Source organism: Saccopteryx leptura, chromosome 13 (assembly GCF_036850995.1).
Source record: "Saccopteryx leptura isolate mSacLep1 chromosome 13, mSacLep1_pri_phased_curated, whole genome shotgun sequence".
Lineage (NCBI taxonomy): Eukaryota > Metazoa > Chordata > Mammalia > Chiroptera > Emballonuridae > Saccopteryx > Saccopteryx leptura.
In genome coordinates, this window is record NC_089515.1 from 1,343,000 (window position 1) to 1,364,730 (window position 21,731).

Below are 21,731 nucleotides of genomic sequence, written 5' to 3' on the forward strand. Positions count from 1 at the left end.
CTGCTGGTGGATTTGGAGACATCAGCCCTGCCCTTGGGAGACCACCTGGATGAGAGGGAGGCCACCAGGATGAGAGGACAAGATAAAAATTCAGGGCAGACCACTTTCATAGGTAAATAGGCTGCTTGGTCTGGGGACCAGGAGTGGGCCAAGTCATGCACTGGTATGCAGCGTGAGTGACCCTAGGTAGAGCTAAAGTGGGGACAGCAGGACCATGGAGGACCCTAGATGGTGGCCCACCTGCCAAGCTTGAGTGTCTCATCAGTCTCATTAAATGAGTAGCATAACAAATAGGCCTCACTGGTTTGGATGACCAGAATCCCATGTGAGCCCTAGACCAATCACTCTAAGAGTCCTCCATCAGTGTCACCTTAGCGAAGGAGGTAGGATTCATGCACTCTGGTTTCTGGGGGAGAAACAGGTTGGGCCCCTGGGTCCTTTCCTGGCACAGTTGGAGCTCGGAGCCCCTGCTGGCCACCTGCACCAGCCACAGGTGCCCTTGCACCAGCCTTGCCTACTCTGTCTGGGGTGCTACTCTTAGCTCACCCCAGTGAATCTGTTTTATACAACTTAGATGGTAACTGCCACACCCAGAGGCAGGAGGCTGGGAAGGCCTCTTTTAGAGCCCTGTGGTTTTAAACCACTGGTCCGGGGGCCAGTGCCAGTCCACGAACGAATTAACCACCCTGAAACTGAATTTATACTAAAAATTATGGGATAACTGCTGAAATAATAACTAGAGTGTATCTAATTTCCAAAGTAACAGAATGAGAAAAACTCACTCCATCCAAAATAAGGCACAAAAAGGGAGCAAAGAAAAGGCAAAAAAAGGGCACTAAGTCTGCCACTGGCTTCAGAGGGTGAACAGGAACCAGACTCGTGAGGTCTGAGTGTGGCTCTGAGGGACACAGACCTGGTGCTGGATGGCACACCTCACTGTGTGACAGCAAGACTGAGGCTATGTCTTGCTCCTAATGTGACTTCACACGCCAGTCAGAAAAAAAACAGTCACTCCAACAGGCTCTTGGTCACCCAAATAATAAAACGTTGAGTGCTTCATATAAACTCAAGCGTGCTCGCCTGACCAGGCGGTGGCGCAGTGGATAGAGCATCAGACTGGGATGCGGAAGGACCCAGGTTCGAGACCCTGAGGTCGCCGGCTTGAGCGCGGGCTCATCTGGTTTGAGCAAAAAAGCTCACTAACTTGGACCCAAGGTCGCTGGCTTGAGCAAGACGTTACTCAGTCTGCTGAAGGCCCACAGTCAAGGCACATATAAGAGAGCAATCAATGAACAACTAAGGCAGCAGTTTTCAACTTGTGGGTCGCAACCCCAGCGGGGTCGCCTAAAACCATCAGAAAATACATAATGCATATCAGGTATTTACATTTTGAATCATAACTGTAGCAAAATCACAGTTATGAAGTAGCCACCAAAATTATTTTTTGGTTTGGGGTCACCGCAACATGAGGAACTGTATTGCAGGGTCACGGCATTAGAAAGGTTGAGAACCACTGAACTAAGGTGTCGCAACAAAAAACTGATGATTGATGCTTCTCATCTCTCTCCGTTCCTGTCTGTCTGTCCCTATCCATCCCTCTCTCTGACTCTGTCTCTGTAAAAAAACAAAACAAAAAAAGAAAACACAAAAAAACTCAAGCGTGCTCATCGCATTTTCCACAAGCAGACTAATGCAAACTTGGTGACCTGAGCGCTGTTGTCATTTGGCAGCTGGTCCTGAGCTCTGGCTCTTGTGCATCTGCAGATGAGCTCCTTTCCTCTTCCTTGTAAATGCTTTCAATGTGTCTTCCCTCAACACTGCGACCTGGAAAACCGTTCCCAGATTTTGCAGCAGAAATATAAGCATCTCCTCAGATCTCATTATGTTGGTGGTTGTTTTTTATTCATCAGTAACATTCTTCACACTGAAGTTTAATAGTCCCTGTTTTTCAGAAGAAAACCCGAGACAAAAATAAGCAGTTTTCTAGGTTGAAGGGTGAAGGTAAGCTTGGAACCCACTACAGACAGTCCACAGACTACAAAACACAGTCCCCCGTGGCAGCTAATGTGCGGAAGAGAATTTTAGCAGCATGCACTGCACAGGATGCAAAGAAATTAGGGGAGGAAGGTCTCTGAGGGAGACAAACAAGCAGTTAGCCTCTTTCTTTTTCTTTTTGTAACAGACAGAATCAGAGCAAGGGACAGATAGCAACAGACAGACAGGAAGGAGGAGAGATGAGAAGCATCAACTCTTTGTTGTGGCACCTTAGTTGTTCAGATTGCTCTCCCATATGTGCCTTGACAGGGGGCTACAGCAGACCGAGTGACCCCTTACTTGAGCTAGCGACCTTGGGCTCAAGCTGGTGAGCCCTGCTCAAACCGCGTTCAAGCTGGCAAGCTTGGGGTCTTGAACCCAGGTCCTTTACGTCCTAGTCTAACTCTCCATCTACTGCGCCACCGCCTGGTCAGGTTAGCCTCTTTCTTCATGACAGGAGCCTGCACAGCCCTGCCATGACCCCCTCAGTCAAGGCTGGCCATTGTCCACCCAGAGAAATGTTAAATCTCTCAACCTACCAGGACCTATACTTGTTTTGACTTTTCTCCTTGATCACTTGGCAACCCATCAAGAGTCTCTATAGTGCATGCAGCCATTGTGTAATGTGATACCCACCCTCTGAGACTCCCTCCAGGTCTCCAAGGGCTTCAGGTATGGCTGTCAGAGCTGGGCAGCAGCCTCTGTCCCATGAGTTACAAATGACCAGCAGCTGCTTCTGGCCAAACCCAAAGCCCAGGACAAGAACTGGTGTAGGTGAGCTGGGAAGAGGCATCCTTCTCCTGCTGGTCCAACCGAAGTCCTGGGTGGGCACAGCCAGCCTGGAAGCACCCCAGGTGTATATCTGTTAGGGATGAGGCTCCTGGAGGAGGCCCTGCTGGTGGGCCCCACTCTGCCAGGCCTAGTCCAACAGCCCTTATTTGACCAAAATAGCTGGTCCATTGCTTCTGTCCACATGCTGCCTCCAGAGTAGGTCTGGGCTCCACATACCTGCCTATACCTGCTTTTTCCTGCTATGGCCCTGCACGCCTCTGAGGTACGCTCTCGCCATAGCTACTTGGTGACCATTGATAAGAGGACTGTAGATTCTGGGCTCTGCTCTTGCCAGGAAGACACCTACCAGCCAGACACTCAAGATCCGGCACTTGCCATGGTACTTCCTTGGGAAGGCTGCCCCAGTGGGTGCTCTGCTCCTGTCTCAGCACTGACCACCACCACCAACCCCTCGTTGTTATTGCTCAAGAGTTCAAGGAGGATAACCCCAGATCTCTTAAACAGCCATGAGTTTTCAATGATGGTATCCTACCCACTCATCCCACCAGAGGTGCCAAGATTTCATAAATCTTCCCTAAAACTGAACACTGAAAACAAAATGTTCACACCTAATTATTAGTCATTTCCCTAGTTCAACAATATGGAAATGACAGCTAGAGGCCATTAATGAAAAGTATTTGCTTTAAAAAGGACATCTGTACAGAAGGGGTGGACTGGAGCACACATCAGGGTCACTCCTGAAATCTGTGGTCTCTCATTGCTGATATTGCCTGCAGGCATCTTCTAGCCATTCCCTAAGGGACTGAGACATGGAGGGTGGCCAAGGCGTGGTCCTGGGGTAGACACACCACAAAGTAAGAGGCAAAGCTCAGCACTGATACCACATCAACCAAGGATCCTGTGAGGCCTCAGGGACCGCTCACAGGCCACATGTCTCCCTGTCTGTCATCACTGGTGTTTATTTCTTTTCTTGGTGCTCTTAAATCCTCGTGATGCACCTTGACCAAAACAGATGGTAGAAGGTATTCTGAAATGGAAATAAAAAACCTTGACACTAAAGCATTATACCTTTTGCCAACAAACAGCCCAATTCCTAAGAGCAGTCTCATGCATGTTTTCTTCCTGTTCCTTCTCCTTCACTCGTGGAACATTTCGGAGGGCAGCTCTTCCTCCCCAGAGACTGCTCCTGGGCCCTGGGGCAGCTTCCTTTTGTTGCTGGCCACACCTCTGACCTGCTTCCTGTGGGGACCGGCTCCCACCGAGCTCCCCTGGGTTGACTTCCTGTTACCCACCCTGTGCTGAAACCCTGACTACCCACTAGTAACTGGATTCACTCGCTGGCCAAAGTCCAGCCCAGCTACGTGAAGGCAGCTGAGGATTGCGAGTTCTTCTTCTTGTCAATTTGGAATCGTTGGACTCATTTATCCAACATTTTCCCCAAAATCAGATTTGAACTCAAGTTTAACCCAATAAAGGTATGATTAATATTAAAAAAATAAACTCACAGGTTATAACTTAAGTAATTGCAATCGAGCTTCTTTCTATCCAGAAGGGGGCGGTACTCTGCATTCCTGGGCTGCAGGGCTTCCAAACGCAGTGAGCAGGAGGCACTAAATTATCCTCACAAACCATAATAGCCAGGCTTCCAACTCCTGTGAAAGTCTAGTCTCAAGCCAGTGTCAACTTCTCCCAAGGTCAAACCCAGAATGCTCCCCATAAAGCACATATTCAGAACCTCAGAGACCAGCTACTGACCTGTGGGTGTATGACCGCCTGTCCCCCATGGGCTCTGGAGGTGGTGCGGCGTGTTCAGAGCAGACTTCCATGGCGTCCCTGTCTGCCTGCACCCTGTCATCCCTCAGGGCTTCTGCCGACAGCTGCAGGGTGGTCGTGGGAGTGGCTGGGCTGTGGAAGGCAGAGGGGTGAGCAGAGATCTACATGATGCTGGGAACAGCCCCAACTTCCCCAGTAATGAACTCACTAGGAAGAAACTAGTTTTTCCTGCAAAGACATATAACTATTTGGCATTGTGTAATTTTCAGGCTACAGGATAAGGAGAAGAATCACAGTAAGGTTGGAGGTCAATGTTGATACAGGAAATGCCACATTTTACAAATTTAGGTGTAACAATTACACTTTGCCTTTAGAAAATGTGTTTTTATAGTGCCATGTGGTAAATGCCAATGAAGGGTGCCAAATGTCTTTTCACGACAATCAATAAGAAGTTTACTAAATTAACCACACAACATTGAGAGTCCTCTCTAATACCAATGTCTCTACACAGCACTGTAGGGTTTTTCTCCCACAATGACCTTTCGGAAAGGAGGGAGTTCTTTCATATTCTTATAGAAATCTCATAAAGCCTTTATAAAAATCTCCCCTACTGCAGTGAGTTCTCACAATTATTTTAAACAGCAAAGTCCAGCTGGAAGAAAACAAGTTTGTTCAAATATGCAACTTTTAGATGGTTATAAAGATTTACCTAAGAGAATCAGTTAAAAAAAAAAAAAAGAGGCAGCTTGACCAGGAGGTGGTGCAGTGGCTAGAGCGTGGGCCCGGGATGCTGAGGACCCAGGTTCGAGACCCCGAGGTTGCCGGCTTAAGCATGGGATCATAGACATGACCCCATGGTCGCTGTCTTAAGCCCAATACTGGGTTGAAGTCCAAGGTCATTGGCTTGAGCAAGGGGTCACTGACTCAGTTGGAGACCCCCCAGTCAAGGCACATATGAGAAAGCAATCAATGGACAACTAAGGTGCCACAATGAAGAATTAATGCTTCTCATCTTTCTCACTTTCCGTCTGTCTGTGTCTGTCCTGTCTGTACACCATCCCCTCTCACTAAAAAAAAGAAAAAAGAAAGGACAAACAAATATAGTACAAATATAAGATTTACTCCTGGAGGCATCTCCCCATATTGTATCCTAAACAGTCAGGTGTAATGAACAGCTGTTGTCACGTCTGTCAACATAGCAACAGGACAAGTGAAAAGCCAGAAGGCCCCACATGAGGTGGGGCCCACAGCTAGGATCAATTCCCAGAGGCCCACGTGGCAGGTGATGTGTGAGCGGATCTGATGTGCCGGGCACAGGTCAGGTGCAAACATGATGATGTCCTAAATGCCCCAGGAAAGAAACCACAATGGCATCCCAGTGACTCCCTACAGAGCTGGGAAGCCACGCTGTCCCCTCCTGCCCTTCCTCCAGCAGGGTGGCTGTGCACCAAACAAGCCTCTACTTGTTTAACCCCTATGGTCAATTGCTCTGACTTGTCGGGGTTTCTATTATGCACAACTAAACGTTAGAGTAAGTGACACGGGTGCTGACTGATGGTGTCTATATACTCAAAAGGCTTCTTTGCGTTCCAGGGGTGGTTGCATCCTGCAGTGTGAGCATGCACAGTGCTACACGTACCCTCTGCTTTTCTTTGGTTTATCAAAGCGGAAGTCCGCAGGGTAGAGATGACGTCTCACCAGGTGATCCTTTCTGTCTTTGCTGGTCTTGAACTTCACTGTGCAACCTTCCACCAAGCACTGATACTGAAACAAAAATGGTGTCCCCTCCATCCACAGAGCTGGGGGCTAAGGGAGGGAAGGTGCCCCTGGATGTGCCCGGAACTGAGGGCTGGGAGCTCTGACTCTTTGGCAGTCAGCTCTGAAGTCTCCCAAGATAACTGGTCACTCACCATGTCCTGCCTCTCAGACAAGATCTGGAACAAGGAGTCGTGCCACTCCAGGATGTGGATGTCCAGCAGGTGTCCAGAGGGGAAGGCCCGCTTGCAAAAAGAGCACATGTTTCTGTGCAGAGTGTGGTAGTGGTGCTCATAGTCCTCCAGGGTGTCGAATAGCTGGCAGCAGCCCGCCACCTGACAAGTGAACTCGGGCACCCTGGCAAAGGAAACCGCTGCTTGTCAGTTAGTCTATCGATAATTTCCCTTTAAGTGGCCCCATAAAGCTTTGGATGTTTCTTTTGCAATTCCAAATCTTACTTTTTTAAAAACTAGGTTTTCACAAACCAGCTATGTGGTGGCAACGCCAACAAAGCGGGGCTCGGAGGTAGGTCCTGGCAGAAGACAGGTCACAGGGTGCCCAGGAAAGGGGCGAGGTGAGGGGAGGCGCTGGGCGAAGAGAAGCTCACCTGGGCCTTTCGGGGACCCCAGCCACCTGCGTGAGCACATCCTGGAGGTACAGGTGCCGCTGCACGTCTCCGTCCTGCAGAACACGTGCGCACTGAGCACGCAACCATAGGTCCCACCCACCCGGGCTCCGCCCGGCCTGGGCCACACCCACAAACCGTAGGCCCCGCCCCGCCCCCAGACAACTGCCTTTTTTTTTTTTTTTTTTTTTTTTTTTTTAGAGACAGAGTGACTCAGAGAGAGGGATAGACAGGGACAGACAGACAGGAACAGAGAGAGATGAGAAGCATCAATCATCAGTTTTTCGTTGCGCTTTGCGACACCTTAGTTGTTCATTGACTGCTTTCTCATATGTGCCTTGACTGCGGGCCTTCAGCAGACCGAGTAACCCCTTGCTGGAGCCAGCGACCTTGGGTTCAAGCTGGTGGGCTTTTTTTTGCTCAAACTAGATGAGCCCGCGCTCAAGCTGGTGACCTCGGGGTCTCCAACCTGGGTCTTCCGCATCCCAGTCCGACGCTCTATCCACTGCGCCACCGCCTGGTCAGGCGACAACTGCCCTTTCTATCGACTCACGCACCTCGAAGAACTCGTGGTCCCGCGGGAAGCGCACCTGGCGCGTCGCAAAGCGGAAGGGCGAGGCCCCCGCCGCGGGGTCCCGCTGCACAGGCAGCGGCTCCGCCGCTCCAGGCCCAGCCGCTAGGCGGGCGTGCAGCGCGGGCGGTAGCTGCATCGCGCTGCGCGGCAGCGAAGCCGCAGCCTGTCGGCCACCGTCCTCCAGCTGCCGGGGCGGGGCCGGATGTGACGTGCCATTTCCGCTGCCGACTGGTTTCGGCGGGTTGTGGCAGCGGTGTGGCGCTGCGGGTGAGTACGGCTCAAACTCGGGGACGGGGCGCGCGGGTTACCCGCAGACGGGTGCAGCCGGTGCTGAGAGGGAGCCGCGCCGCGGCGGCCCAGCTCCTGGGCGGAGATCGGGGTTCTCCTCCGAAGGTCCTCCTGTGGAGGCTCCCGGCCGCTGCGGTACCCTCGCCGGCAGTGCTCCTCCTTTGTCTCGGCTCCAAACCGGTCACAAAGCGGTCCTCGGAAAACTCGGGTTTTCTCGGACGTTTTCTTTGCTTCAAGTGCTTCGGCGGCTTCTCTCTGTCTGCGTCCTGTGTCCCTGTCGCGGCCGCTCCGCGGCCCGGGCCCCGCGCCAGGTGCCCACAGCGCAGAAAGCGGAGGAGGCCGAGCAGCTCTCTGATTAAACCGGGATAGGTGACCCCTAAGGGGCCCGAGGGCGCTTGAGACTCACTGTGGAGTGTGGGCCAGGTGCGCACGGACTCGTGGCTCAGAATGTTGCAATGGCAAGTAGTGGGTGCTTTTCTTTAAGTAATTTAAAATGTAGTTGAAAAGGTGTGATTAAAAACGTCTGATCAGTTCATTCTGGAAGTGAAAGGTGCTTGTGGCTCTCTGCCCAGCCAGCCATTCAAGTGCCCAAGAAGAGCCCTGGACAAACCCAGACTCTCTTTTTTTTTTAAGTAGTATTTTATTTATTGTTTTATAAAGTCGGGGCGGTGGGTGGGGGGTGAAGCAAGAAGTATCAACTCATATTTGTTTGATTTAGTTGTTCATGGCTTGCTTGTTGCTTCTCGATGTGCCTTGACCTGGAAAGGCCAGGGTTTTGAACTGGTGACCTCAGCGTTGGGGGTTGATGCTCTATCCACTGCAACACCACAGATCAGGGCTTTTATTTCTTAATACTTTATTTTTTTTTCTCTTTAAAATCTTTAGGGCGCTTGACTTTTTTTTTTTTTTATAATTTTTCAAATGTTTTTCAAGCCAATTTGAGCAACTAGCTTTGAGATCTCAATAGGGACTCTGTCACCCCCTCTGTTCAGTTGGGTGTTCACCAGCGTGTGAAGTAGGCGTCTTGGCGCACCAACACGATTACTTCTCCAGTACAGACTTCATCTGTCCATTTGTCCTGACTGATGGCACGTCACAGAAGTCCAGTGAGCTGTTGCAGTTGTGTTCCTCTGAGCTGCGTTTAGTGCTGCTGATGGTTGGCATCCTGACAATCAGAGAGAGGGATAGGTAGGGACAGACAGACAAGAACGGAGAGAGATGAGAAGCATCAATCATCAGTTTTTCATTGTGGCACCCCAGTTGTTCATTGATTGCTTTCTCATATGTGCCTTGACTGCGGGGCTACGGCAGACTGAGTAACCCCCTGCTCAAGCCAGCGACCTTGGGTCCAAGCTGGTGAGCTTTGCTCAAACCAGATGAGCCTGTGCTTAAGCTGGCAACCTCGGGGTCTCGAACCTGGGTCCTCCGCATCCCAGTCTGACACTCCATCCACTGTGCCACCGCCTGGTCAGGCGCATCCTGGCTTCTTGCCTTGTCCCTCTTCCCATCACCATGACAACCAGAGGTGGGAGGTGGGGGCTGCCTGCAGGTGAGAGACCAGGTTCTTGCAGGAATTGTTCCACAGAGAACAGCAAGCGTGTCTGTGTTGTCTTTTCTGTTTTCTGTGGTTTGCAGCACCTTGTCCAGGGCCCTCTGGGAGTGATAGTGAGATGGTAGTCTAGGCTGTCAGTGAGTCAGATCCAGTTTCCACTTGTAAAACCAGCTGTTTCTCAGGTAAAATGAACCATTTCCAGTTGACTGGCCTTTTGTAACAACAGTGGCAGTGATTGGCCTGCTTGTCTAGTTGCACAGGCATTAACAGGAACTGTTTGATCACTGCAGCAGCTGTGAGGGAGGGTTACTACTCACTCTCAGGGAGCTAAGAGAGGACAGCTCCTCCAGCCCACAGCCCGGCCCAGCCGCCCCTCGTGCACCTTACGCCCCTCACTCCCAGAGCGGCACCTGTGCTGGCGACCTAGGGACCAGCTCGTGCTTACTCTCCTGCCCTCATGTTTGGAGACACCTGCCTCTGGCCAGTGTTTGATGTTTATACACTGTGACCTATAATTACATCCAGAGAATTTGTTTTCTATCTCTCAGGGTCACAGTAACATTAATATCCATTGGTAATGAGCTGTGGAGTGTGTGCGGAGTTGGCTCTGCTTGGTGTTTTGTTTGACATGGTGTCTTCACTGCAGCTGGCAACCCAGTGGTCCCTAACCTTTTTTGAATCACAGAACCTTTAAAACTGCTGAAATTTCTGTCAGAAAATTCACAGACAAATGACTTTGCCTCTGATTCCAACAGATCTCTTGTTGATGGATCCAGAGAACCTTGTGTAGATAGATCGAGAGGTTTACGTGAAGTATGTCAATTTTGCTCATATTTATTTCTTGACTTTATAGCTGATTGCCAATGTGTGTCTGTTTTCTCCATTCTATCAGTACTGTTGATGGTAATGGCTAACTGGAAAGACAAGCCCCTGTGTAGACCACTACTGTCCCCTTGGGGACATCTCAGTTATGGCTTTGATGCCAGAGGGTTCTGTATCTACTCCTGAGACCCTGGGGCATCTGATCGACAGGGCAAACTGAGCTGAAGTGGGACCCCACTCAACTCAAATGCACAGGAAATGTAGCAATTTTACCAGTAGCATCTGCATATATTGCCAAGCTTGGACAAGAGAAGGGAATGTCCTAGGTACCAGAGTACAGAGAGATCATAACCCCGAACACAGGGTGTGAGAACCATGTGCAGGCCTCCTGGGCTAGAGCTAGGGTTTGAAAACCTGCTGGGAGGGTGCAGTGGTGTAGCCTGTGCAGAGCTCCCTGCGTAGATCCAGGACCTCCGCCAGGACAGCTGTGTTTTCCCAGCCAGGATGAGAAAACTGTCTGCCAGCCGCTGGCCCAGGGACATGAAGGATGACCCAGTCCTGCGAGTCCACATTTTATGTACCTGCAGGCTCCCAAGCTGAAGCTTGGGCCTGGAACTGGCTAGAATTTGAATTTCCACAGGTAGCATGTCTACTGGAGACTGCCCAGTAAGAAGTGACAAACCACACCAGGGAGTGCCACCTGCAGGGAAAGGAAGACTCGCCTCCAGGAACAAGCCCCACTACAGGGTGGACAGGCGGTCATAGGGGTGTCCACAAGGAGCATCGTGTGACTCCCATGATGATTTTGTTTCTCAAAGAGCCATTGGCCGAGTTTGATTGCTTTACAAATTTTTTAATAGGGTTTTGTTTGTTTTTGTGTGTGACAGAGACAGAGAGAAGGACAGATAGGGACAGACAGGGACAGACACACAGGAAAGGAGAGAGATGAGAAACATTAGTTCTTCATTGCAGCTCTTTTGTCTCCTTGGTTCATTGATTGCTTTCTCATATGTGCCTTGATCGCGGGGGGGGGGGGGGGCGGGAGGCTACAGCAAAGCAAGTGACCCCTTGCTCAAGTCAGCGACCATGGGGTCATGTGTATGATCCCATGCTCAAGCCAGCGGCCTCGGGGGTTCAAACCTGGGTCCTCTGCATCCCAATCTGATGCTCCATCCACTGCGCCACCACCTGATCAGGCAATAGGGTTTTGTTTTTATAAATAGTTTTTTCTTACCTTTAGGAGAGCATACTGTGATGTTATCTCAGAGCCAAAACTATGAGTGAATTTCGGATTCACCATGATGTCAATGAGCTGCTCAGTTTGCTGCGTGTACATGGAGGGGATGGGGCTGAGGTTTACATTGACCTTCTGCAGAAGAACAGGACCCCGTACATCACCACCACTGTGTCTGCACACAGTGCCAAGGTGAGTGCCCACCCCTGTGCTGTCCACAGTGTTCACCTTCCTGGCTGGGTGGCCCTAGGAGTGCCGATGATGTCAGACAACCTTGGCAAGTGCTTTCCTTGGACCAAGTGTTCCACCCAGCTCAGTGCTTCTGTTGGCCCTGCGGCCCGGACAGATGAGTGGGCAGAACCTCAGGGCGCCCTCGCTGTCAGCCTGACCTCGGAACCCAGGCTCTTCACCACGTCCTCCATATCCATGTCGGAAGACGCAGCAGTTTCTCTGATTTATAGTCACCTTGTGACACAGATAGTCTCCTGAATGTAAAAGGAAGCTTCTGGTAGTAACTACATTGAAATCCCTGTAAAGTGGATTATTTTTCTTCATTTAAAAAATGTGTAATTCAGCCTGACTAGTGGTGGCACAGTGGACAGAGGGTTGACCCAGAATGCTGAGGTTGTCGGTTTGAAACTGCAAGGTCGCCCACTTGAATCTGGAATTGTCAACATGATCCCAAGGTCACTTCACTGGCTTGAGCCCAAGGTTGCCGGCTTACGCAAAGAATCACTGGCTCAACTTGGACTGAAGTCCTGCTCTGATCCTGGTCAAGGCACGTATGAGAAGCAATCAATGCTCAACTAAGGTGAAGAACTATAAGTTGATGCTTCTCACTCTGCCTCCCTTCCTGTGTCTCTCAAAAAAAGTGTAATTCAAAATCATACGTCTGTATTAAAAGATAGTTTTGAAATCTTTTTCAAAACACATCATGAAGCTTCAGTTATTTAAACAGCTTAATAACACCATAAGCATGAATAGAAAAATTCTCTGAGCACAGTAATTTAGGAGCATACTATATTTAATTTGTTATAAGGAAAGCATTAAAAATCAGTGAGAAAACTTAACCCCTGAGCCTGACCAGGTGGTGGCACAGTGGATAGAGCGTTGGATTGGGATGCAGAGGACCCAGGTTTGAAACCCCAAGGTCGCCAGCTTGAGCGCGGGCTCATCTGGTTTGAGCAAGGTTCACCAGCTTGAACCCGAGGTCACTGGCTTGAGCAAGAAGTCACTCAGTCTGCTGTAGGCCCCCCCCCCCCCCCGTCAAGACATATATGAGAAAGCAATCAATGAACAACTAAGGTGCCACAACAAAGAATTGATGCTTCTCATCTCTCTCTCTTCCTGTCTATCCATATCTGTCCCTCTCTGTCTGTCTCTCTGTCACACACACAAACAACCAAAAAAAAGAACTTAACCACTGAGCCTGTAAAGGGGCGCTGCCTTCCCTCTATACTTGACGGGTCCCCGTCTGTCCCTGGCACTGGAGGTCAGCACCTAACATGTTCCTGTGTGCTTCTGGATGCCACGGCTCTACTTCGACGACACCTATCATGTACCCAACTTAAAACTAACAGACACGCAGCACAACAACATATAAAGCCCCCTCCCAGGTAACTACTGTTAGTCCTTCCTGTATCTATGTTCATCACCAGTGGTTACTGTTATTCTGATGCGACAGGTGGGAAGAGCGACAGGGCAGCACCAGTGCCCAGAGAGAACAGAGTAAAATGAATGCATAAACTACCAGGAAAAGCTTATGTGGTTATTGTCTAACCTAAGGTTTGGGAAGTGTAACATGAGAAACCTTAGAGGAAAATGGTTTCACAAAAAATTTGGTGAGATGTCTTAGTTTTATTTCATCAATACATGTTTTTTTTGGGGGGGTTTGGTTAAGATTTTATAAATATTTATTGATTTTAGAAAAGGAGGGAGAGAAAGAGGTGGAAGATCAGGAAGCATCAACTCAGTTGCTTCTCATATGCCTTGACCTGGCAAGCCTGGGGTCTCAAACTGGCGACCTCTGCATTCCAGGTGATGCTGTCAGGCAGAATATGATATTTAGCCTGCCTGATTTCACTCTATTTGGGTTTTTGTGTTTAGGAAGATATTTTAAAGTTCTTAATTATTGTCACTAAATCACTTATGTTTGTGCTTTTGAGGTTAAAATAGCAGAATTTTCTCGTACTCCAGAAGACTTTCTAAAGAAGTATGATGAACTGAAATCTAAAAACACAAGGAACCTTGACCCATTGGTGTACCTGTTGTCAAAGCTCACAGAGGACAAAGAGGTAACTGCTGACTGTGGGACTGGGCGTGTCAGGGAAGGTGAGTGGGGTGTGGGAGCTGCATCGAGGGGAGCTTGCATTGGGAGTGGTTTCCAGCACATGGGTCTGAGCAGTAGAGATGACACCTCACAAGTCGACTGGCTCTGGTGCTACCCTGTCGCTCTGCCCACCTGTCGCATCAGAATAACAGTAACCACTGGTGATGAACATAGACACAGGAAGGACTAACAGTAGTTACCTGGGAGGGGGCTTTATATGTTGTTGTACCGCGTGTCTGTTAATTTTAAGTTGGGTACATGATAGGTGTCGAAGTAGAGGAACTGTGGCATCCAGAAGCACAAAGGAACATGTTAGGTGCTGACCTCCAGTGCCAGGGACAGACGGGGACCCATCAAGTGTAGAGAGAAGGCAGTGCCCCTGGTAGCGGAGTTTGGGAACGGCTGGTGAAGCAGCCCCAGGTTTCCCTCCGTGTGAATAGAGGGTGTGGCCGCTTGTGGCAGGAAGCATCGGGAGACCAGACAGCTCATGGGCTGACTGGAGGCCCTGCTGTTGCTCTCCATGTGGTCGCTGAGGGTGGAAAGGGGCAGAGTGGCCAGCTGGGCCGAGGCCACAGCGTGTGGCCCAGTGTCACGCAGCGTTCTGTGCGCAGACCCTGCAGTACTTACAGCAGAATGCGAGAGAGAGAGCTGAGCTGGCAACCGCAGCTGCGGCCAGCAGTCCTGCCAGCTTCAGCGCCCCTGCCGCAGCCTCCAGGATCTCCATGCAGGAGCTCGAGGAGCTGAGGAAGCAGCTTGGCAGCGTGGCCACGGGCTCCACTTTGCAGCAGGTACTGCAGCCCACAGGCCCCCACTCACTGCAGCAGAGGGCAGGGTGCTGGTGGGGGTGCACGTCTCACTGTTGTCAAGATGAATCGGAACATGAAGACACTGGTTGGGACTCGCTGTGTGGATAAGGATCATGGACACGGGTGGGCAACCAGTGTTGGGAAGGATCTGGAGCAGTTGGCTCATCTGCTGCAAGGCAGTTGTGGGTTCAGCCAACACAAACTGCAATTCCCCACCTCCCTCCATTAGTTTTTGTCAGCTTGTCTTTAAAATTGTACCTGCCTGGCCTGACCAGGCAGTGGCGCAGTGGATAGAGCGTCAGACTGGGATGCGGAGACCCAGGTTCGAGACCCCAAGGTCGCCAGCTTGAGCACGGGCTCATCTGGTGTGAGCAAAAAGCTCACCAGCTTGGACCCAAGGTCACTGGCTCGAGCAACGGGTTACTCGGTCTGCTGAAGGCCCCTGGTCAAGGCACATATGAGAGAGCAATCAATGAACAACTAAGGTGTCGCAACGAAAAACTGATAATTGATGCTTCTCATCTCTCTCCGTTCCTGTCTGTCCCTATTTATTCCTCTTTCTGACTTTCGCTTTGTCTGTGAAAAAATAAAAATAAATAAAATAAAATTATGCCTGCCTGACCAGTGGTGGTTCAGTGGACAGAGCATTGACCTGGGCTACTGAGGTCCCAGGTTCGTATTCCTGAGGTTAGCAGCTTGAGCATGGAATCATCGGCATGACTCCATGGTTGCTGGGTTGAGCCCAAGGTCTCTGTCTTGAGCAAGGGGCCACTGGCTCAGCTGGAGCCCCCTGGTCAAGGCACATATGAGTAAGCAATCAATGAACAATTAAAAAGTGATACAACTATAAATTGATGCTTATTATCTCTCTCTTTTCCTGTCTGTCTCTCTTTCTACCTCAAAAAAAATAATAAGTCTATAGATAATTTTACTCAGACTCTTTTTTCTCCTATGCCTACTGCTTTTTCTTGCTTTTGAATCTATGTATTGCCCTGTTCTCTTGATGTATGTCTCTCTGCTCATAGCCGTGTCTCTGGCCTTCAAACCCCACAGAGCTGTGTCCCTGTTCGGGTCCAAGCTTAGCATAATGGCTGTGACAATGCCACTGGCCAGCACTACTGGGGCATGTCCTGTGTCCAGCACCTCACAAAGCCCTCACACTGATACCCCATAGGACACGAGGAAACTGAGCTTACGCCTGCCTTTCTCACACTCCTGAGCCAGTGCTTCCGAAAGCCAGGCCACCCAACAGCTCCAAGCAGTCCTAGTGGCCAGTCCCTCAGGAAGACCATTGCTCCATGCATGTGCCTAGAACTGGCCTTTCCCAGTGTGGCCCTCTATCTGTCCCTTGTCCCATGGGCTTAGATGGGGTCCTTTATCTCCAACCATCTGTCCCTGGGCCCATGTCTTACTCAGCAGGTCATGTCTAGACTTGGAGCCCCTGGGAGAAAGCAGAGGCTTCCCTAGGGAGGTGCCCCTGCTGCCAGTGCTCCTGATAATCTGGGCCCTGTCTCCCTTGCCCCCAGTCCCTCACGCTGTGATGGGCCCAGAGTCATTCCTTTTTACATGAGTTTAACTCCCATGTGCTCAGCAATTGACTTTTTCAGTGCCATTGATGTTAGTTGTAATAGTTTGTACTAAAAGTATCTTTGTTTTTTGTTTTTAAAAATATTTTCACCAGTCTCTGGAGCTTACAAGAAAGATGCTTCGAGACAAGCAGAACAAAAAGAATTCAGGCCAGCGCCTCCCCGTGTTCCCTGCGTGGGTGTACGAGAGGCCCACACTGATTGGGGATTTTCTGACTGGCTCAGCCTTAAGCATGGACACAGCTGTGCCTATAGGTATGTGAAGCATTTATTTCTAACTCCTGCATGGTGGCACCATGGAGAGGTGCCACTGTGCTTGGAGCCCGTCGTGCATCCCCAGGCAGGTGAGTGGGTGTGCAGTGTGTGCTGCGTGCACTGTCAGACATGCGGAGTATAGTGTGGCACCATCATGCTGCCTGGCCTGGTCTCGGGTGCCCTGGGGTCACCTGGATGTGGGCAGCAGGGGCTATTCTCAGAGCTCCTTTCTCCTGCTGCTGCCTCCGGCTCCCCATGCATGGCCCTCTGTCCCAGCAGGTGTCGGGGAGGCCCTACTCGGTTTCCTGGGATCATTCTCAAGTCCATTGGGTGGTCAAAAGGCAACCATCTCACACCGTGTGTTTATGATAGAAATTGTCAGTGTTTTAAGCTTTTGAAGAAAACCTTCTCTTTATCCCAGAGCAGTCCAGACTTGCCAAATTATTCCCATTGGAAGTGCTTTTCGGGTTCCAAACTGTGTCCTTGCGTCAAGCAGGTACCTGAGTATAGAGGTTCCTACCTGCCGAGGTCTTTCAGGTTCCAGTGCCCGGTCCAGGCTCCCCAGCCCACTGGGTAGTTAGCACCTTTTCTGGGGGGTTGGAATCTCAGTGTTTGGTGCCCCTGTGGTGTCAGTCGAAGCCAAATACACGGCTAGCTCCCGTATCTGTGGTCATCTGAGGAGTTGCCCAGCGGGAACGAGGGGGAGTATGACCTTCAGCAGGTGGCTTACATCAGGGAAGGCCGGTCGGATGGGTGCTGAGGCAAGGCGAGTGGCCCAGCCCGTGTCTGTGGCCCAGCCGGTGTCTGTGCACAGGCTCTCTGCCCCTGGCCTCCCAGGAGGCTGCTGTCGTGGAGGACCTGCTCTACGTGTTGGTGGGCGTGGATGGCAGGTACATCACTGCCCAGCCCCTCACTGGGAGGCAGGGCCGGACCTTCTTCGTGGATCCCAACCTGGACCTGTCCATCAGGGAGCTGGTGAACAGGATCCTGCCAGTGGCTGCCAGTTACTCCACTGTGACCAGGTAAGGCTGGACACTGGCCTTCTTTGGACACACCTGGCCACAGAGCACACGTCGACCCAGCTTCACTGCTGGCACAGCATGAGGGGCCTTGGGGTGGGTGCAGGGAGCTGTCTGGGCACAAGAGCGTGAGCGGGGCATGTGCTCCAGAGGCGGAATGTCTGCCCTCACCTTGTGGCTCCTTGAGGCTCGCAGCTTCTGCAGGGGGCGTGACACTTCCTCTCCTTGTAGGTTCATTGAGGAGAAGTCTTCCTTCGAGTACGGGCAGGTGAACCATGCATTGGCAGCTGCCATGAGGACCCTGGTGAAAGAGTACCTGATCCTGGTGACGCAGCTGGAGCAGCTGCAGAGGCAAGGCCTCCTGTCACTGCAGAAGCTCTGGTTCTACGTGCAGCCAGCCATGCGCACCGTGGACATCCTGGCCTCCCTCGGTACGGCTGTGCCGGGCCGGGAGAGCCTGTGGGGACGGGGCGGCTCCCAGGCGGATCCTCTGATGGAGGGGGGGGTGTATGGTGTGACGAGATGAGTAATGTTGTAGGAGGGACCACCTAGGCCAGGGTCCTGGTCATTTGTGTCCTGTAGTCACCATGTTGGAGAGGCCACAAGCTATGTTGCTTCGTGTGTTACTGATTTGTGGGAGGAAACTGGAAGCTCTTGTTGGTAAACGTTATTAGCAAGTCCAGTTTTGGGTGTGTCCCCTAAAGAGGAACCTGTCTCACGAGGACGTCGGCACTGCGCACTTCCTCTCCTTGCAGCCACCTCAGTGGACAAAGGTGAATGTGTTGGGGGGTCCACCCTGAGCCTCCTCCATGACCGGAGCGTCAACTACACGGGTGACAGCCAGGCACAGGAGCTGTGCCTGTACCTCACCAAGGCTGCCAGCGTGCCCTATTTTGAGATTCTGGAGAAGTGGATCTACAGAGGGATCATCAATGACCCGTACAGGTGCAGCCAGGGGGGTGGGGGCTGGGGACATGGGGGCGGGCTGCTCTTCAGCCTTCCTCACTGTGTGGGGCTGGCAGGGGTGAAGGTCCCCTCAGTCTGGCTGTTAGCCTCCTTTGTGTGGCTCCTCAGTGTGACCGATTTAAGTGTACAAGATGAAATATGTCGGCTCACAAAGAGTTCTGTTATGTTAAGATCTACTTGTTAAAAATTTTTAAAACTAAGTTTGTGACCTAGGGTTAGTGTTTCCTTAACGACTCAACCAACCAGCTGATGTGGTGGGCTGAGTAGGGAATGGAGTTTCGAGGTCCAGGGACAGAGGTGATAACGGAGACAGTGGACAGCAGTGCATCGCGGGGTCCTTGTGTTGCTCAGGCGCAGGGCAGAAGGAGGTGCTGGCTTCCAGAGTGAGGCAGCAGGAAGACCAGGCAGCCTCCGTCCAGCGCTATGGCCTCAGCCCTCTGGCCCCAGGTCACCGTGCTGCGCTGGGTGGGGCTGCAGATTTGATGAACGCACAGTTGAGAGTTAATGGTAGTGAGCCAGTCCGGCCTCCGTGGTTGGCTCCGCACTGTGAGCTGAGGTGCCTTCATGCTTTCAGTGAGTTCATGGTGGAGGAGCACGAGCTGCGGAAGGAGAAGATCCAGGAGGACTACAACGACAGGTACTGGGACCAGCGCTACACCGTGGTGCAGCGGCAGATCCCCTCTTTCCTGCAGAAGATGGCGGGCAAGGTGCTCAGCACAGGTGATGCCGGGGGCCCCGGGTGTGCACAGTACACTACTCTGATGGGGGGTGCAGGCAGCAGGCTGTGCAGGCCTTGGGTGGGCCCTGTGCTATGGTTGACCTTTTTTTTTTTTTTTAAGCACGAGAGGGTCAGACAGGAGGGGAGAGAGATGAGAAGCATCAGTTCTTCGTTGTGGCACCTTGGTTGCTCATTGATGACTTTCTCATGTGCCTTGACGGGGTTGGGGGACTCTAGCTGAACCAGTGATCCCTTGCTCAAGCCAGTGACCTTTGGGCTCAAGCCAGCAACCATGGGATCATGTCGATGATTCCACGCTCAGGCTGGCAACCTCAGGGTTTCGAACCTGGGTCCTGTGTCCCGGGCAGATGCTCGTTCACTGGACCACCACTTGGTCAGGCTAGTTGACTGCATTTTGTTCTCTGACCCTGGGAGATTGTCTTCGCGGTGCCTCTGCTTCCTCTTTATTATTAAATTTTTAGGAGTTGTTGGTACTTAAAGGAAGACTGTACTTACAACACTGATGTCAGATGTATAGATTTCTGTATCAACCCCCAGGTCCCAGTTCTTAGCAGACAGTGGGTGGGCGTCCTACAGTTTTAACTCAGTCCTGTCACTAATGACCGGATGCAGTGCAGGCCCCACAGGTTAAAGGCTCAGCCCCCTCAAGACTGACCCTGTCAGACGCCTGTCATGAGTATCAGGTCCCCAGGCCACCGGCACTTCTGTCTGCGTTCACTACCAATCAGGAATGCCCGCGACCCCTCCTCAGATTCCTTAACTTGCTAGCGAGCCTCCCAGATCTCAGGGAAACGCTTCACTTGCTGGATCACTGGTGTAGTATAACGGATGTCACAAAGCGATTTTCAACCCGTGTGCCACAGAATTTTAGCCATTTGTTTATGTGTGTGTGAGGCGAGTGGTGGACAGCCAGGTGCGGAGGGCGGTGGGGCGAGGTCTGGAAAGGTCCCCAGCACGGAGCTTCTGTCCCCGTGGAGTAGTTGTTCATGAAGTGGAAGCTCTTTGACCCCCTTTGTTGAGGGTTTTTATGGGGGTTCATCCTGTAGGCACAGCCCCCGACATCGGGGTGGGGCTGGCAGCTCCATCCATCTCATCCCCTGTTCAGTCCCTCTGGCCACCGGTCTGGTCCTGAGGACCTCTGGGGGCTTCCAGTGGTCACCTCGTGGGCCTGAACTCAAGTGTGGGGGGAGGGGCTTCCAAATGACAAGATTCCAAGGGTGTTAGGAGCTCCATGCCGGAAACGCGGTTGAAAACCAAACGTGCGGTCCTTGTTGTGTCACAGTGTCACAACTGTTACAGGGAAAACCATCAGCGACAGAGGCCCAGTGGGTCGGCCGTGTTCTCAGTCAACACGCTGGATCAGCAATGTGATTTAAATATATATGTATTTTTTAAGATTTTATTTATTCATTATAGAGAGGGGAGAGAGAGAGAGAGAGAGAGAGAAGGGGGGAGGAGCAGGAAGCATCAACTCCCATATGTGCCTTGACCAGGCAAGCCCAGGGTTTTGAACCAGCAACCTCAGCGTTTCCAGGTTGACGCTTTATCCACTGCGCCACCTCAGGTCAGGCAAGCAATGTGATTTAGAAACCAGTATGGGTAAATACTTGAGGATGGGTTGGCAGACAGGATCTCGGCACTTTGGTGACTGGAGCATCTGGGACAGGGTTAGAAGATGATTTATAATCTGGTTCTCAGAAGAGTTCTTGAGATTGTTCGTACTCTTGATTAGAAAAATCAGATCTAAGTGGTCATGGCAAACCATAGCAGTGACTGCTTCTGACTTTGGTCAGTGGTTGTGGTGTCTCCACCATGGCTATTCCCAAGTGTATTTTTTTGTCCAGTCCTCCAGCTGTTGTGGATGTATAACAGAACTTTTTTTTTTTTTTTTTAAAGAGACAGAGTCAGAGAGAGGGACAGACAGGAACGGAGAGATGAGAAGCATCAATTACTAGTTTTTCGTTGCACACTGTGACACCTTAATTGTTCATTGATTGCTTTCCCATATGTGCCTTGACCATGGGCCTTCAGCAGACCAAGTAACCCCTTGCTGGAGCCAGTGACCTTGGGTCCAAGCTGGTGAGCTTTTGCTCAAACCAGATGAGCCCGCACTCAAGCTGGCGACCTCGGGGTCTCGAACCTGGGTCCTCGGCATCCCAGTCTGATGCTCTATCCACTGCGCCACCTCCTGGTAAGGCATATAACAGAACTTTTAATCTACCCTTCATTTCTTTTCAGGTAAATACCTAAATGTGGTCAGAGAGTGTGGTCACGATGTCACCTGCCCAGTGGCCAAGGAGGTCATCTACACGTTGAAGGAGCGGGCGTATGTGGAGCAGATTGAGAAGGCTTTCAACTACGCCAGCAGGGTCCTGCTGGACTTCCTGATGGAGGAGCAGGAGCTTGTGGCGCACCTGAGGTGTGGCTTCCCCGGAGCGCCCTCACCCCTGAGCGCAGGTGGCTGGTGTGCGGGAGGTTTGGTCAAGACCCAGAGCTCCCAGCACTTCGTCTGTCATTTTATAAGTGGGCACATGGCCAAGTCATCTCAGGCCTTTCTGCCGGACGCCTGCGGACACCTGCTT

At 51.3% G+C, this 21,731-nt stretch overlaps 2 protein-coding genes across 5 annotated transcripts in view; one reads left to right on the forward strand and one right to left on the reverse strand.

Annotated features, from left to right (window-relative positions):
- ZNF511 (zinc finger protein 511) lies at window positions 1-7,719 on the reverse strand. Of its 3 annotated transcripts, none has more exons than XM_066355511.1 (7): window positions 7,537-7,719; window positions 6,962-7,035; window positions 6,510-6,711; window positions 6,239-6,363; window positions 4,582-4,731; window positions 3,750-3,853; window positions 1-1,941 (listed from the first exon to the last, which is right to left on the reverse strand). In XM_066355511.1, the coding sequence occupies exons 1-6, from the start codon at window positions 7,687-7,689 to the stop codon at window positions 3,775-3,777; spliced, it is 783 nt and encodes a 260-aa protein (XP_066211608.1). In that variant the 5' UTR covers window positions 7,690-7,719; the 3' UTR covers window positions 1-1,941; window positions 3,750-3,774. The 3 variants fall into 3 exon arrangements, with proteins under 3 accessions (XP_066211608.1, XP_066211607.1, XP_066211606.1); XM_066355510.1 differs by lacking the exon at window positions 1-1,941 and adding an exon at window positions 1,962-2,873; XM_066355509.1 differs by lacking the exon at window positions 1-1,941 and having other exon boundaries at window positions 1,962-3,853.
- Window positions 7,694-21,731, forward strand: part of TUBGCP2 (tubulin gamma complex component 2) — a 22,276-nt gene continuing 8,238 nt past the window's right edge. Inside the window, exons 1-10 of one of the 2 annotated variants that reach the window (XM_066355507.1) lie at window positions 7,694-7,820; window positions 11,456-11,641; window positions 13,615-13,743; window positions 14,390-14,566; window positions 16,266-16,425; window positions 17,240-17,447; window positions 17,676-17,875; window positions 18,200-18,389; window positions 18,985-19,130; window positions 21,388-21,568. In XM_066355507.1, the coding sequence (XP_066211604.1) occupies window positions 11,492-11,641; window positions 13,615-13,743; window positions 14,390-14,566; window positions 16,266-16,425; window positions 17,240-17,447; window positions 17,676-17,875; window positions 18,200-18,389; window positions 18,985-19,130; window positions 21,388-21,568 (1,541 nt within the window). In that variant the 5' untranslated portion in view covers window positions 7,694-7,820; window positions 11,456-11,491. The remainder of the gene's footprint in view (window positions 7,821-11,455; window positions 11,642-13,614; window positions 13,744-14,389; window positions 14,567-16,265; window positions 16,426-17,239; window positions 17,448-17,675; window positions 17,876-18,199; window positions 18,390-18,984; window positions 19,131-21,387; window positions 21,569-21,731) is intronic. The other variant, XM_066355508.1, reaches the window with a different exon arrangement.

What these genes read in the sequence shown, in the direction of transcription:
- ZNF511 (XM_066355511.1), bottom strand. Translation starts at nt 7,689, where the DNA reads ATGCAGCTACCGCCCGCGCTGCACGCCCGCCTAGCGGCTGGGCCTGGA. An exon ending in GGGACCACGAGTTCTTCGAG is followed by an intron (nt 7,036 to 7,536) that starts GTGCGTGAGTCG and finishes CGTGTTCTGCAG; the next exon opens with GACGGAGACGTGCAGCGGCA. An exon ending in AGGCGGTCATACACCCACAG is followed by an intron (nt 3,854 to 4,581) that starts GTCAGTAGCTGG and finishes TTTCCATTTCAG; the next exon opens with AATACCTTCTACCATCTGTT.